The sequence below is a fragment of the Arachis duranensis genome, chromosome 7, assembly GCF_000817695.3.
Source record: "Arachis duranensis cultivar V14167 chromosome 7, aradu.V14167.gnm2.J7QH, whole genome shotgun sequence".
In the NCBI taxonomy this organism is placed as follows: Eukaryota; Viridiplantae; Streptophyta; class Magnoliopsida; order Fabales; family Fabaceae; genus Arachis; species Arachis duranensis.
Window position 1 is genome coordinate 5735300 of NC_029778.3, and position 18558 is coordinate 5753857.

The 18558-nt window shown below is 30.9% G+C and overlaps 1 protein-coding gene across 1 annotated transcript; it reads right to left on the reverse strand.

The window, feature by feature from the left end:
- Positions 1–11861: 11861 nt before the first annotated feature.
- LOC107496697 (uncharacterized) lies at positions 11862–13231 on the reverse strand. Its single transcript, XM_016118011.1, has 2 exons — positions 12668–13231; positions 11862–12578 (listed from the first exon to the last, which is right to left on the reverse strand). Exons 1-2 carry the CDS (start codon positions 13229–13231, stop codon positions 11862–11864), a joined length of 1281 nt encoding a protein of 426 aa, XP_015973497.1.
- Between the last annotated feature and the right edge of the window lie 5327 nt (positions 13232–18558).

Consider the following 18558-nt stretch of genomic DNA (forward strand, 5'->3'; position numbering starts at 1 on the left):
AATATGAGATTGATTGTATGGATAAAATTCTTTTATATTGATAATAAATAGAAATATTCTGAATTGATTGATTTAATTAAGATATGAGTTTAATTTTGATGATAGTACAATTTAATTATTTTTATTTTTTTAAATAATTATTTTTGTAGTCAATATAAAAAAAATATTTTTATTTATGTGATATTACATAATTAATATATATGTAAAATTATGTTATATAATACATCAAAATTAAATTCTTGTGATATATAAAAATATGTTGAAGGTTAAATTGATTTTTTTTTTTTAGCTACTTTAGTTTTCGTGACTAAAATAACTACAAATAAACTAAAATTCTTCTATAACTATCAAAAATTAGGTTTGTGTGGTGAGTTTAACCACACAATGACAAAATTTGTTTTTGATAAAAAAAAAATTATTTACCCTGTGTAAGGGTTTGTTTGGGTGAGCTTTCAAAAAAATATCTTTTTTTTAGTTATTTTTTTTAAAAGATCTTATAGAGAAGTAAAAGTAATTTTATGTTTGAATATCTCATGTAAAAATGTCTTTTTATGTATCAATTATGTTTGGGTATAATAATATAAAAGTACTTTTTGTTTATTTATTACATGAAAAACATTTTGGAAAAAAAGATCTTTTAAAAAAAGATGTAAATTACAACTTCTCAAAAAAGATCTTTTTTTAATTTTACTAGTGCTTTTACTTTTACTATTAGAAATTTGCCAAACACGTTAAAAAATAAAAAAAAATATCTTTTTTTCATTGAAATAATATCTTTTTTTTAACAAAATAATGGCGCCCAAACATGCACTAACACTCTAGAATACAAAGTTTTACGCTTAAGCCGTAAAATATAGATGGTATGGTATTACAACCTCTAAAATTATATATAGTCTGGCCTGTGTTTAACCTGACATGGCCTGTTATAAAAGAGGTATAAGCTCAAACTCTTTTAAAAACCTTAATATATTAATAGGCTAGACCCAGGCTCACTAATTAGTCTTATTGGTCTGTCAGGCCTGTCTGGACCTATTAAAACATAAGTAAATATATAAATAATTTTTTATTATTAACAAAATTATGAGATATTTTAAATTTATTATATTTTATTATAAATATTTTTGTATATTTTAAATACTTTAAAAGATTAAAATTTTTTGTAAATATTAAATATTAAAAATAATTTTTTAAATAATATTTTTATTTTTGTTAAAAAAAAATATCATGCCTTTTAACAGGCTTCAGGCAATGCCTAGTACTTTATAAAGAGCTTAAAGCAGGCTACAGGCCAAGCTCAGGCCAATTAACTACATGACAGGCCAGGCCTGTTAAGAGCAAAGCTTGGCCTGACCTGGCCTGTTTCCACCCCTAAGCGCAACGTTCAAAAACGAGATTACTTGCGTTTTAAGAAATCTAAAGTTTATAGGTGTAAATCAACAGAAAGTGAGATTAGAGAGTGAATGATACAGAATAGCTAGCTCCTAACTTATCCTGTGAAGCCAAGGCTGGCCGGAGAATATATATATATATATACATAAGTATCCCAGATAACCTCTTTGAGGAATAAAATAGTCTAATTACTTGGAGAGAAACTAAGTGCTCAAGTACATATATATATATATACAAACAGAAACCCAAAATGTCCCAGGGACTACTCCGCTTCAAGAATCCAGACACCTAGCGAGGAGCCTCTTGACCTGCATTTGAAAATAACAACATAGTATGGGGTGAAAATCAGAGGTTCTCAGTATGGTAAAGGTGCCACGTGTATAATAAATAAGGTCCTCTGCATCTGAAAACAACAACATAGTTTGAGGTGAGAACCAGAGGTTCTCAGCATGGTAAAGGTGTCACGCATATAATATATACGGTCCTAGGAATGCCAAAGGCAATCCTAGAATGCCGACACTCAGATTATAAAGTTTAAGGGTATTAAACAGAAACTATAAAAGAGGGTAGGTATCTAGAGAAATCTAACTCAACTTAAACATAATCTTGACACTCAACATATCCACGCTTCCTCCGTTCCTCCATCTCCAGTGAATTCGCAAAGATAGACAAACAGACAATTACAAGCACAGGTAGGAGACAAGTAGTGCAAGTAGCAATTATTACAATTAACATAATATATTCAGTTAGTCATTCCCAAATAAGGCATAGCAAACAAACAAACAAAATGCACATGATGAATGCCTGTCCTACGGCTGATGAATCTCATCTACCTGTTAACAAGCAAACCTGACAAGTCCGAAATCCTTAAATTGTCCCCCGACGCGCATCCCCAAGAGTCTATGCATAGCTTTTCTCAAGTATATAAAATTGCTCATTGGTAGTCAACATTCCCGGGAATTTATAAGTGCTCGATCACACTTACGTCGTAGGGTCAACAGAGTATCGAGTCTCAACTTGATACATGTGGTGGCAAGTCACGGTACTTTACCAAAAAAAAACTCGTATCTCATATCAATTGAATATATATAAGCCAAATCATATTCATATTCTTTGCAATCTTTGCATAATCATATCTGCCAAATAACATATATATACTCCAAAGATACTCGTTTCCATGTTTAATTCATCATTTTTACCACTTTACTTCACTCCCAAGTCATCTAAATTTCCTAACTTCAGCTAATCACTAGATTTACTATTATATTTTATGACTAAAAGAATGAAAATAGAGGTTTAGAAGTTTAAAATTTAGTTTAAAAACACAAAATACAGTTTTGCAGAAAATAGGGGACCACGCGTACGCGTGGTTACGTGCTTGGGCCAAGACGCATATGCACCCCTGATCACGCATACGCGTATGCGCCATGCAGAAGCGCATGGTCGTGTATGAGAAACTTGCGTACGCATAAACCCCAAGTCACGCGTACGCGTCGGCATGAAAATTTAGCCCATTATGCGTACGCATAGGCTCATTCACGCACGCATGCTCGAGAGGCAATAGCTACCATATGCGAATGAGGGTTACATGTACGTAAAAGTCTCATGTCACACGTATGCGCGGCCCACGCGTGTACGCGGGCGTACGTTTTACCAAAAAATTTTACTAACTCTGAAATCTGCATATTTCTCACTTTAAACCCCAAACTTCCGACGCGCATAACTTTTTCGTCTTAAAATATTTTTCACCCATTCTTCGAACGACGTACACTCCACGTACCCAATTTTCATATAAAATAAGTTTGAAATAATTTAAGGGTTAGGAAGCCGAGTTATGGTTCGTCGAAGTTCGGCCCAAAAACCAATTTTTTTATAAAGTTCAAAACTTCAATTTCCTTGAAGAATCCAATTCAAACCTAATATATCATACACCAAAATCAACACAACATCACCTTGCCATCACCACAATAATCCTTCCATAACTACCATATCTCAATTTCATAATATCATGCATCAATCTTTCAAATACATCGACAAATTCATCATCCACCTATCCTAGGCATTCATATATTCTTGTCAACAAGTCCATAATCATAAATTTATCAATTCACATCCTATTGTCATTATCCATAGCAATTACCCAATCCAAAACACAACTCATAATACAATTCAACAACAAGGATACTAAACATTAAACATTCCTTTATTATCTAACCTATCATAAGGTCGTCTAGCCTAAGTTTTCACATAACATTACATATTAAATACGAGAAACCATATTTTGGCCGATTTCCACGTATTTACCGAGACACCACCAAGGCACCCAAAGCAACCATCGGGGTTCAAAATCTTCAAGGCAAATCCTCCCAAACTCCACCAAGTCTTAAATGTGCTAAATCAACTTCAATATACACTGATACAAGCCTAATTCACATATTTTATACATATATACTTCAAAACTCATAATTTAACATACTAAGACCAAGGATTGGATAGTGTTAGAGACCTCACCATACCCACAGATCAAGAGAGCCAATTTCAACGAGTTTCACAAGCTAATTCGAATCTAGAGAACCAAAATTAACAAATTCTTCAACTTGAGCACTCAAAATTTTCGAAAATAAATGGAGTGGAAGAACTGGGATGATAGAAAAACTTACCAATGAAATTGTTCCGATATATTTGCAGAGCTCGACACGCTAGACTCGTGGCCACAAACGGTGCGATGATCGGAACTCGGATGAAGAAGTTATGGTGGATTGATGTGGAGGTTAGGGTTTGGAAGCTCTCGTCTTCCCTTCTCCAACAATGGTAGCGTGAATGAAGAGAAAAGGGGAAAGGAAGCTGTGTCTCCTTTAATTGATGCGTCCGGTTGGGCCTACGGGTATCGTTTGGGTCTAGTTCAACCGGTTTGTTCTGTTCGATTCAATCATGGGCCAAATTTTTTGAAATTAGTGTCAAAATTCTCGTTTTAATAAGCTCTATCCTAATTTAATATAAGATTTACATTTCTAATTTTCATTATTAAAATTTAATTTATTGACTAATTATTTATTAATTTGACAGGGTTTACACCCGGCATGTTAATATCTAAGTTAGAACTAAAGTTTTAAAATTCAGATAAAATTGATTGGTTCGACTGGATTAATCGAGAATTTATTCATTAGCCAATTCGATTGATGTCTAAACTGTTATGCAAAAAATGATAAACAAACTAACCGAATCGGTAGTTAACCAATAAATCGAATGAGTCGAACTGGTTTTAAACTCTCAATTCGCTACTCCACGTCCAAAAGTTCCAATTCACCAATCCTAATCCTGTTAAAGCAAATGAGCAAAGCAAAGTCCAGATCTATCTTCGTCATCGTCGCTGTCCCTGTCGTCATCGTCTCTGTTCTCGTTATCGAATCCATATCTGTCTTCGCTTGTGGAAGATTTGGTCGCATCTCCTCGAACAATTTATATACTTGTCATTTTTATCCAAAATGACATTGTTTTTATTTATTAAAATGACATTGTTTGCATTAGAAAAAAAAATAAGAATTATCTTATATGTCTTTTAAAATAATGTTATTCATTCTATTTTTAATCTATATGAAACAAAAACCTATTATTATGAATTCAACTAATCCAATTTGACTAAACAAAAACTTTTTATGGAAAAAATCTTGAGCATTCATTTCCTATCCTGAAACTTGAAAACATCTGGTTAAGATTAAGATAGCAATATATTTACCACATTAATTTATTCATATGGTGGGACCCGAATTATTCTTTTTTAAAAGTGATATACTTTGTGATGTAACAAGTGTATTTGGTAAAAATTATTGGAGATGTATTCACATTTTAAAAAATGCAAGTCTTTATTTTGTATTTAATAATTAAAAAAATATATATGAACGTGTATTTAGTTTTTAAAAACTTTTTTTTTTCAAACTACTTGCAAAAATATTTTTAAAATAAATTTTGATTTGTTTTATCATATATAATTACTAAAACATTCTCAAAAATAAATAACTTTTAAAAATTAAAAGCTTAACACACTTTACATATATAATTTGATTTCAGTTAAGAAAAAATTTAACGTAAGGCATTTAAAAAAATTTAACGTAAGGCATTTAAAGTTTTAAATAGACATTTAATTATCATTTATTATTGACTTGACTTTTGTGTTAACAATTTATAAAAAATTAATTTTGTTCAGTTGATAATATCATTCAACTAAAATTATTTTTACTTTTATATTATAAACTTTAAATATTAAATACTAATCATAAACTCAGCTTCTCCAAAGAACCAAGATTAAACATTTTTATGATGATAAAATTGATTAATATTGAATAATTAAAAATTAATTTCTTATACTTTTCTTGACTTTTGGTTTAGTGGCTTATACTTTTCTTGATTTAAACACAATGTATTTAAATTTAATTTTTCACTACTAAAAAGTAACAGATTATAGACAGATTTCAATGACAACATTTTATTGTTAAAAATATCGACGTATTTTTTTATAAAAAAATTGAAATTTTTTCTAACAATTTATCGACAAATTATTCTGTCAACAAAATTTAAATATTGATTTTAGAGTTATTACTAACAAAATATTTGTCTGTAATTATTTAGCAAATATATAAAAAATTTAAGTAACCCTAACTCAAAACCCCATCTCTCAAGCTCCATTCACACACTCGTACACAAAACACAATTCTCTATTTGTCGCACGATCTTCTTCTACTGTTGCTCACGCTGCACAAGCTCTCTCAATTATCGCTTGCATCGCACGAGCTCTTTTCGCCAGCTACTTTTAATCATATTATTATAATCCAAGACAAGATATTTATAGATACTAATGTAAACGAATAAGTCTACTTAAAGATAACAAAAAAAACTCTCTGATGCAAAAGAGGCCCCTCTAGGCTTCCATAGCCTTAGGTTTTTCTTCGATATCTGCTGCATTCCCACTTGGAGTAGTTTCTTTTATACTATCAATGTCAATGGCCATCTTATGTGCTCCACCATAGTTACTCACTCTCGAGGGTTCTCTTTATAATACTCGTTGTTTTGCTCTACATTTTTTCCTCCCATAACCCTTGCTATGTGAGCATTTAAGATAGGGTCATTAGTATCATTAGTAGGGATATAATACCCTTCGTTGTGGCTTGAATAAACTGTTTTCAAAAGTCGGCTAAATTGTCTCCAATACTCCTGGTGCATTTGATCCTTCCTTTTGTTTTGTTCTCCTTGAGAAGGTTGATTTGGTTTAGCAATAACAATTATCATTTGTTTGTTCTGAGATGTACTTGCCGATTTCAACCGTTCTTCATTAAGTTTTTTGTTCATCTCTGGCCTTTTTTCTTTTGTGTCTCGGTTAGCAAAGTTGACATTTTGGCCTCCTTTATGATTTTCATTCTATGTATCCTGCTTGTTAAATTATTGACGTGCTTTAGCATTTATCTCTCTTTTTTGCTTGGACTAACTTTCTTGGTACTTTCCTTTTTTTTCTCTCTCCTAAGCTTCTTTCTCATGCTGAAGAGCATCAAACCTATTATTAAAACTTTCTTTTTTGATATCCCCATAATTACTCCCTGATTCTTGCCTGTTTTTTCTCTGGGACGTTTTGATAACCATTCAGGGACTATATAAACTTTCTTCATTTACAACAGTTAAATCTGATTTTTTCTCCCCAAATTGATGCTCATGGCTTTCCTTAACTGTACCAACGGCTATTTTCATCACCCCCGAATTTTTTGTTGCAATCAGATCTTTCCTAACATGATTCCCTGTATTTACCGATGATGGCTGGCCTTGGACCGCGGCGGCATTTTCCCCTTTCGGTGTTTCTGTTTGGTTCTGTTATTCAGTAGCTGCTTGATATTATTGTCTATCATTTGCTTCCTTCATCTTATCCAGACATCCATCATATTTATATCCATATCTACCACAATTAAAATATATTAGATGAAAACCTTTGTATTCTAGCCTGAATTCTTTCTCCAAGGGTGAGAAAGATGGCACCAGCTTTTTCCTTAAGTCAATTTTCACATACATGTGTGCAAATTTACCTCTTGAGTAAATAGACGTGTCTTCATCCACTTTGAGCATGGTTTCGATAGATTTTCCAACCTTTCATAAAAAATATCTACTATATAATTATGCTGGGAGATTGGAAATTCTGATCCAAACAGCAACTTTTTTAACCTCACTCTCTTGAGGTATGAATAGAGGCCACCACCTTTGAACCAAGAGGTAATGATCAGCGATCATCCAGGGACCCTCAAACAAAGCATGTGAATAATCCTCTTGACTAGAGAATCTCACTAAAAAGTACCCTCTGACAAGGCCTATCACACGAACTGTTTCCTTCTTTGTCCATCTTCTGTTTATCCACTGTTCCATAGTCTGTAATTTCAAACTATTCCCTAAGGGCTTAACGATGAGTGCTTGCTTCCACGACCTGCACCATTCATCATATTCTTCCAAAGACACCTTTATAATAGGAATTGGATTGAAAGGAGTCTGTGATTCCTTCATATGTTCCATCGGATCCTCATCGGAGATGTAATTTTCTGTGACCATCTCGATGATTTCATATGGATTCAGTTTTCCAAGCCCGTTGTTCATTAGCCTATCCTTGTAGGAAAGCTTGGAACTTTGGGATGCACTATTGACAGGAGTAACAACATTTTTCAGCGAATTTTTAGACTCTTTAACATTTTCAAACTTTTCTCCTTCCTGTGTGATCTCTATATGTTCTTCTACTTGACTTTTTTTTTTTGCGTTCCTCATCACCAAATCTTCCTTTTCTAGTGATCGTTTATCAGTTTCAACAATGATAATGGGTTCATTCAGAGAAAAAAGAGTTGCATTTTTTTTGTTACTTTTAACATACTACTCATGTTGTAATAATTTTATTAATTTTATTAGATGTTATATTAAAATTTTATTGTATCTTGTAACTTTTAGATATTGCCATATTCTTGTATCTGCATTATATCATGTTGTATCACATACCTAATAATTCAAGTTTACATGCAAAAATCAAAGTGAATAGTACATTTTTTTAGATTAGATTACTGACAAGAAACAAATTATCTCTTTAATGTAAATTTGATAACAATAACACAAAAAGATTAATGGAAATCATATCTGAAAAAGAGAAAAGGAATTTTGGATTTGATGTAAAGGCAATAGATTGAACAGATTATGTTACGAATTTAGAAAAATTATATCAAGAAGGAAAAGATGAAATAAAAGAGATGGAATAAGAGTTATGTTAGTTATTATAAGAAGGTTAAGGCATCAAGTAATTTCAGTGTTGTTCTATTATCACCACCGTCAACACCACCCTCAATATTTTCGGAAGAGGATTATGATGATGAGGAGGATGAAGATGACATTGAAGATTATATCTGATATTTTTAGTATAATTGAATAATACACTGAGGATTATAGTTGATGTATCAATACTTGTATTTGTGTTTTGAATTGACTTATTTATTTACAATACTTTTCTTCTAGTTTGATACGATGAATTTGTTTATTTTTTAAAATACTATGAATATTCTAATACAAGTTAGACAAAATTTAGATAAAAATTTGTCTTCATTTAATTATATTTATTTTGTATGAAATCAGATTTATTTTGCAAATAGACAAATCTAAAAGAAAATTCTATTTTACCTCACTACCGTTTTACAAACAGAAAATTCATTTGTATGCAGAATTATAAATATTTTTTTAGACTCTAATTACCAACAAAAAATTTGTCAAAAAATTTGACACTATTTACAGAAAGAAAATTTGTAAAAAAAATTTATTTTTAGCAAAATGGATAGGAGAATTACCAAAGAAAAATCTATTGGTAGTAGAAAAAAATCTATCAGTAAATTATCGATGAAAAAAAAATTATTAGTAAATAATTTTTGACGAGATTTTTACTAATGGACAAAATTTATCTGTAACTAAATCTTTGTTTATAATGAATATTAAACCTGTCTATAAATCTGTTGGTAATTAATAGTTTTTTAATAGTATTATATATATATATATGAAATCATTTCCTTTTTAAGTTAGTAAGACCACAAAATAATTCTTAGTAAGATTTCTTCGACCAAATGAGGAAAAAATCCTTACGCTTTTGAGTTTTGATTATATAAAGAAATCTTGCCATATTATATTAGTATTGTACTATTATGAGAGTCATGATAACATCAGGGAAATAGATATTATTATCATTCGAATTTTAATATTATCATTTTTTTTTATAAATTCATGTAACATATATAATGTAAAAAAAATTATATATAGAGTGTCGTTGTAAAAAATGGCAGTGAAATCATTACTTTTCTAATATCTATGATATCACAAAATAAAGAATAAGAAAATTTATATTTATACCCAAAGTTATTTAATTTGATGGATCGTGTCTCATTATTGTTGTCCATTGAAAAGTTATATTTTACGTATGACAAAAATGGACTTAAAATTATTGTAATTTTTAAAATAATAATAATAATTATTTTATGATAATTACGGTAAGATTTCTCTAGAAGATGAAAAAAGGGATTTTTTATTTTCTAAAAGTTTATTTGGGTGAGTCTTTACAAAAATATTTTTTAAGTAATTTTTTTTATTTTTAGAAAAATAAAAGTAAATTAATGTTGAATTTTTAATGTAAAAATATTTTTTTATTTAATAATTATGTTTGAGTAGTATAATATAATTTTTTTGTTTATTTGTTATGTTAAAAATATTTTTTTGATATAAAAAATCCTTTAAAAAAGGATATTTTTTAATAATTTTATTTTTACTATTAAAATTTTGTCAAATATAAAAAAATACTTTTTAAATAATTTAATGACACTCAAAAAAATTCTTAGTATATCTCAGGTTATTTTTGAATTGTCTTTTTTAAAAATAATCATATGAGAATTACATTAAAATTTAATTATTAACTGATTTAATGTCTAATTTTCAGTATAAATATAGAATTTTTGTTTAAAAAATATTTTTTAAAAAGTTCTTTGGGAAAGAATATTTTTTTAATGTTTGGATAGATATTTAATAGATTTTTTTTTGGACTGATTAATAGATGCTTTTAATTGGGGCAATTTACGCAAATAAAATGAAGGAGCAAAACCTTTACGCAAATATAACATTGACAATTTCCAGACGCAAATGCAATAAATGCAACTATATATAATTCGTTACACCCTGTAGCGGAACTCAATTGCACGTAATCCACTACAGGGTATCGCGAATTACATTGAGGACTGAGTTACTCATAAACCACTACACCCTGTAGCGGTTTATGACCAAATGGCGCTACACTCATAATCCGCTACACACTCTAGCGGATTATGAACAATGTGGATTGATGGGAAGATGCCTATATATACCAGTCTTACAGTAACAACTCGTGATGCAAAATATACGAAGTTATACAAATACAGTGTCCATAAATAATAAGCCATAGAAATATAATAGGCACGAGGCATTAACAGTAACACGGATTAAATTTCTACATTAGGCATAAGTCATAAGTCATACAAATAGGTCGGAACCAAGATTAACACAAACACACGAAAGGAACTAACAGTAACACCCGAAAGTGTAAATTGCTACAGGAGAATAAAAAATTCAAAAAAGTAGAAGCACACAGACTAGAAGTCCTACGAACTACCGGCAACGGTGGAGCCTCTCTGGGGGCAAGACCTACGCGTGTGCCCAGGTTGTCTGCATAGCCCGCACCGCTTGGATCGGTTAGGGTCGGCCTCATCCATGTTGTTCCAGATTCTGGTAGACCTCGGTCGGCCATCACGACAACGCCTCAAGCTGGGGTCCGGAATAACGGTCGGACCGTCATAAGGTGGTCAAAGTCCCTCTGGTATTGGCGGCACGAAACCTATCTGGTACACCCTGAACACCTTCTACATGGTGTAGACCTCGTCGACATAGATAGACCAGTCAAGCCGTGACTGGGCACAACATGCAATCGCATGGCAACATGGGTAATGGAGAGCTTGAAAGTATCCACAGTCGCATGTACGGTGCTGGAGGGAAACTCGGTACGTCCCAAGTGAAAAGCTCCCGGTGGGCGTCGTCTCGGCAACGGTGTACTCAGACTGGTGTCTATCGAACAGGGTAATAGTGAAACATCTGGAGTCTTTCAAGTTGCGCTCCATCGCCTTCATAAAAGACTGGCAGAACTTGGCACCGCTGGCCAATTGAGCCTCTGCCGTCTTACCACGAATCACAAACAACTTCGCTAGCCGACCATATGTGGACTTGACTAGGGCGGTAACTGGAAGATTTCGTGTACCCTTAAGAACAGAATTAACACACTCAGATATATTGGTCGTCATGTGACCGAACCGTCTGCCACCATCCTGGTGCTGAGTCCACTTATCGTATTCTATTCTATTTGCCCAATCACACATTGTCGAATTCTCAGTCCGCATTATATCAAACTAATAGTGAAACTCTGCCTCAGTCTTCGCATAAGCAGCATTCACAAGCAAACGCTTTGCGTCCGTGCCCTTGAAACTGAGTGCGAAGTTAGCTGCAATATGCCGAATACAAAATGTTCGGTACGCAAGCGGGGGTAACCACCCACTGTTCGGGTTCTCTAGTGCAGCCTTGATGCCATTGTGCCTATCTGAAATGACCAGTATCCCCTGTTGCGGAGTCACATGTTGCCGCAGGTTGGTCAGAAAGAAAGACCAAGACTCGGTATTTTCTCCCTCCACGAGACTGAAAGCAATAGGCAAGATGTTGGAGTTTCCATCTTGAGCGATGGCCATGAGCAAAGTCCCTCCATACTTGTCATACAGATGAGTACCGTCTATGCTTACCAATGGCTTGCAATGTCGGAAAGCTTCAACATAAGGAGGAAACATCCAGAAAAGACGATGAAAGTACACGGTTGAGTCATCCACGTCATCACCCACGCGACCTGGAGATGTCTTCAACAACGTAACCGTCCCCTCCATGGTGGACTGCACACCAAGGATCCAACGAGGTAGCTCGGCGTAGGACTCTTCCCATTTCCCGTATATCTGTGCTACCGCCTTCTGTTTTGCCAACCACGTCTTCCTGTAACTTGGCTTGAACCCGTACATTCCTTCGGTAGCTTCTTGCAACACCTTTATCGATACCGCCGCATTGGCTCGAACCAGAGAAAATATCTTCGCACAGATCACGTGATAATCTAGTTGTCGTGGTCGCTGGATATCGATGTAGCCAAGCATGTGTGTGGTCCGTTGTACCGCCGAACCTCCCAGGTTCCCTTCCGTGCTCGAAGGCTGATGCGAATCATCCATGTGCAACCTTTCCCAAACTCCTTGCATCTTCCATGGTACTTAAGATGATCTGACTCCATCACTCTATACTCAACTCCGCGCCGAATGTTGTAATCCTTTATAGTAAGCACAGCTTCCTTGTTACTATGGAAAGATTGGCCAACTTGAAATTCAGTTACAGAGTTTTTCTCGTGCAAGCCTCGACCCCCAAAGGTTGGTGCTGAATCCGTCGGTTGGATGATGGCTCCCAGATCCAGGGTAGAATAATGTGCAGGTTGCTCATGTGTGCCGGCACTTGACGTCGGTTGACATCTTGCTGGGTTTGTCAAAATTTCATCATCGTTGTCCCCTCCAATGTCAGCAGGCTCTTCATCGGAATCATTCTCTTGCATAGCATTTTCCACCTGATCCGGTTCCCCCTCATGTCCTACATCTGGAGATGGATGAGTTGAGGTGAATGCCCCAACTGGACCGGCTGGCCGATACTCCAACAAACACTCAGGTGCAACGACGGGCATCGAAGTGGAGGCACCCCCCATCGTAGTGGACTGGGGGTTTGGAGCGGATGCACCAGAACTATCGATTCCATGTTTCAGCTTTGCAAACAACTCATGTATCCTCACTTCCAGAAAACTTCGACGACAATGAAACAACACCTGCATATCTTCATCTGTTCGTAACACGAACGTCTCGTATTACACGCCGGTTGACACAACCGCAATAGGGATCTTGTAGAACAGCTTCTTCACCCACTTTGTAGCATACTGCTCTTTAGATCCAACAGTGTATCAGACGACCTGACAAAAACACTCAGCGGTTCTCTGTCTGTAAACTTCACACCGTGCCCCTTACTCTTTTTTATTTTTCCAACATGATGCACTAACTCCAAAAAGCTCTCTTCACTCTCCATTCCTCAAATTATGAATGAATGAGAATGACACTCTATGCAACTTGTTGGGTATATATAGGCATCTTCCCATCAATCCACATTGTTCATAATCCGCTAGAGTGTGTAGCGGATTATGAGTGTAGCGCCATTTGGTCATAAACCGCTACAGGGTGTAATGGTTTATGAGTAACTCAGTCCTCAACATAATCCGCGATACCCTGTAGCAGATTACGTGTAATTGAGTTCTGCTACAAGGTGTAGCGGATTATATATAGTTGTGTTTATTGCATTTGCGTCTGGAAATTGTCAATATTGTATTTACGCAAAAGTTTTGTTCCTTCATTTTATTTACGAAATTGCCCTTTTAATTATCAAAAATTTTTCGTTATGTTTGTTTTTAAAGCTTATTATTATCAACTTAAAAGATAATAGATAATTTTCTGTTTTAATTAGAAAATCGTGTTAGATAAATTAATCTAAATTCTTTACCTCAAAAAGTTTAATGCACAACATTTTCTTTTAGAAGCAAATCGAAAGGCACTTTTTCTCTCTAGATATCATTTTGTTGGTATACCAATTTCTTATTTAACAAATCTAATAAAACAAAAGCATTAAGGACTAGAAATTCGAAACCTCGATTGCTTAAAAAGTTGTAGGACTAAAAAAAGATGCAATATTCCATGTGTTGGTGCCAAAACATTGGGGTGTGGATAAGATGTTGGGTTTAGGAAAAATGAAATTTGCAATGTGACGTGGAATTATGCTGTATTTTTCTCCCTAACCTCAGACATGATCATTGAATATAAAGATTTAATTTGATAAAATTGGTTGAAACATACTCAATAATAAAATAATTCATTAAGCGGAAATAATTCATTAGGTGGATAATTTAAAAAAAAATTAAATGTGATTCTTAATATATTTTAAAAATATTTTTACAAAATTATATAGAAATAAATCTAATATATATAAATAAGATCAAAATTCAAATAAAAGTCTCTCATTTTTTTAAGTATAATTTATCTTATGAGACTAAAATTAGAATATTAAAATTTAGTATTATATTTAAAAGTTAGAGTTTAAACTAAAAATTTCAGTATCAAAAAAATAAAATTTTAGTCACTTTAATATTTTTAGAAAATAAAAATACAGAAAATAAAAATTTTTGAAAAATAATTAACATTTTAATAATTAAAAAACATCTCTATTTATTTTTTAAAATTTTAAATTTATCCTTTGATTTTTATATTTATTTTAAATTAGATATAATGTTCAAACTCTTAATTTCAATTTCTTTTTTAAAAACAGTTTTAATATTTGGTATTCATAACATGCCAAGAACTTTTTTAATTTATTTTTTTTATTTTTTTATTTACCCTTCTCCCCTCTTCCTCTTCTGCCATGCCAATTGCATTTTGAACAATTTGTTTAGGTGTGGTTTTCAATGTGTACGGCTCATTAATTTGGTTAAGCATCTTGTTGACTAATGATTGTTATGTTTTCAATATTCATCATGAATTCCTCCAGAATGTCATTTGAGTCCCTAATTAAACTGCCAGAATGACAGAAATTCATATCTTAAAGACTGAACCATTCACATTTATTTTGAGTCAATCTTCTTCCAATAGAGTCCACCCAACCAAAACTGAGTGCGATACTTGTAAGGTTATTGAACTCTTTTTCTTAAAAGCGTAGCTTATCTCTTGTATTAACATTTTTTTGTCTTAGGTTTAAACCTATATTAATGATTTTTTTTATACATTAAAAATATTGATCCTTTAGTATTCCCTATTTAAATTTTTTATTAAATTAAAAATTGAAAATTTTATTTAACTAATATATATTTTTTATTTAAGTATTTATAGTGCACAATAATAACTAAATTTCTTTGTAATTTTTGGAGTGATGACTAAAAAATTCTCTTTATACCTATTTTATCTAATTAAATCAAGAATCAATAATAGTTACAAAAAAATTAAGAATGAATAAGATTTTTTATACATGTCTAGACAGGTAGAGTTAAATTAAACCATTAACTCAGCCAAGACAAGTGAGGTATGGTGAGTAATATTTGGCGAAAAGGCATTTTTCTCCTATGATAGCAAAAAAGGCCTGTGGGATCAGTGAAAGCTAAAATTCCTTTGACGTGGGAAGATTTTTTCGGCAAGAGTGCCTTATGAAGACCCATTAATTTGATATAAAATTATATCAATTTTTTTTCTATATTAAAAGGTATAATTTATAATCCTGAGAGATTGGAATACATAATTTCTTATCCTATTAATAAATATACATTAAGAGTACTCAAAGAGAATACTTTATTTATACTTAATTAAAGAAATATTATTGATATGATATTTCTATATATATCTAAATTTGTCTCCTAATTTCATTCTTCTTAATCTTTTTTTTTTCTCTATTCAAACTTTTTAACTTCTTTTTTAAACCTTCTTTACTTTACATTCTACTCTTTTTTTCTCTTTAAATTTATATTAACTAAGGTAATTAACCATCATATTCTTGTATCAGTAAAAAAATTAAGCTTGTAATGTTTCTTATATTTTAGCTATTTAGATCTTTACGGTTACTAGACACAGTCAAATATAAAAATATCACAACAAAAACTTTAATCACAATATAATACCATTTTTTTTTACCAAAGATAGGAGACTCGAATCCGCAATCTCTTAATTGAGTATGGAGAGACTATACCATTTGAGTTATTACTAATTGACCACAACATAATACCATTCATTGAAATATAAAATCTAATCTTATCCTGATACACATCAAATTAAGTTTTTAACCTAAAATTATAAATTAAAATGTAATTATATTATATATACACTATATTAGCCATAACATCAATTTATTATATAAAGATTTAATTTGATAAATTTTTTTGAAACATACTCAATAATCAAATAATTCATTAAGTGGAAATAATTCATTAAGCGGATAATTTGGAGAAAATTAAATATTATTCTTAATATATTTTAAAAATATTTTTACAAAATTACATAGAAATAAATCTAATATATATAAATAAGATCAAAATTCAAATAAAAGTCTCCAATTTCTTTTAAGTATAATTTGTTTATGAGAGTAAAATTAGAATATTAAAATTTAGTATTATATTTAAAAGGTAGAGTTTGAAACTAAAATTTCAATATTAGAAAATAAAATTTCAGTCACTTTAATATTTTTAGAAAATAAAGATATAGAAAATAAAAAATTTTAAAAAATAATTAAAATTTTAATGACATTTTTTTAAAAATATCATTTTTTAAATTTTAAATTTATTTTTTAATATTTATATTTATTTTAAACTAAATATAATGTTCAACTTCTTAATTTTAAATTTCTCTTTTAAAAGCAGTCTTAATATTTAATATTCATAATATGTGAAGAATTTCTTTTATTTATTTTTTTGTGTTCTTTTACCTTTTTCCCTCTTCCTCTTCTGCCGTTACACTTTGAACAATGTGTTTAACCGTGGTTTCTAATGTGTACGGCTCATTAATTTGGTTGGGTATTTTGTTGACTAATGATAGTCACTTTTTCAATGGTCATCATGAATCCCTCGAGAATGTCATTCAACTCTCTAATTAAACCGCTACAAGAAACAGAAATTCCCCTATCTTAAAGGACTGAACCATTCACAGTTATTTTGAACTAATCTTCTTTTAATGGAGTCTACCCAACCAAAATTGAGTATGACACTTATAAATTTATTGAGCTCTTTTTCTTAAAATGCAACTTATCTCTTGTATTAACACTTTTTTTTTAGGTTTGAATTAATAATTTTTTTTTCTTTTTTTTATACATTAAAAATATTGATCCTTTAGTATTCTCTATTTAAATTTTTTATTAAATTAAAAATTGAAATTTTTATTTAACTAATGTATATTTTTTATTTAAGTATTTATAGTGTACAGTGATAACTAAATTCCTTTGTAATTTTTAGAGTGATAACTAAGAAATTTTCTTTATACCTATTTCGTCTAATTAAATCAAGAATCAATAATAGTCACAAAAAAAATAAAAAATAAATAAGATTTTTCATACATGTGTGGAGAGATAGAATTAAATTAAAACATTAACTCAGCTAAGATAATTAAGGTATGATTAGTATCATTGGCGATAAGCATTTTTTTTCTATGATAGCAAAAAAGGTTTGTGGGGTCAATTAAATCTAAAATTCCTTTGATGTGGGAGGATTTTCTCCACAATAATTCTTTTATAGAAATCCCATTACAGAAATCATTCCAAGTGCTATGATAGAAAATAGACGAGGGAGGGCGTTGATTGGATAAACTGAAAAACTGAAAGGTGTTATAGGATTAGTTTGGATTGGTTTTTTTTTAAAAAATATTTTATTTTTTTATATTTTTAAAAAGATTTTTTTAACTGATAAAATTATTTTACATTTGCATAGCCTTTTAAAAAATAAATTTCAATTATTAAAAATATCTTTTGTTTTTTTTAAGTAAGGTATTGTTAACTTTTAAAAAAAAGTAAATAATTTATTTTTTAATAAAAATATTTTTTTTAAATACGTATTCAAATAGAATAGATTTTAAATTGAATATAAATACTTTTTAATTCAAAAAAATCAATTAAAATTAGCATGTAATAAAAAATGTCCTTTTTGTTTAAACACAATGTATAAAAAATTTATTAAATCTAATAAATAAATAATATACTATACCATAAAATCTAAAAGTCCACAAAAAAAAATCAAAGACTATTACTCCTCTATTTGAAGTAAAGAATATTTATATAAAAAAATTTTGAAATCAATTATTAATTAATTACGGTAAAACAGGCCATCAAAACATTTAGGCTGATACTACTTTTATTTTGGAAAAAAAATATTTTAAATTCTAATTCATTAGTAACTTTTTTTATTTGCAGATTTCTATAAGAATAATATTATTTAATTCAATTAACTTGTTACAAATAACAATAGTAAAA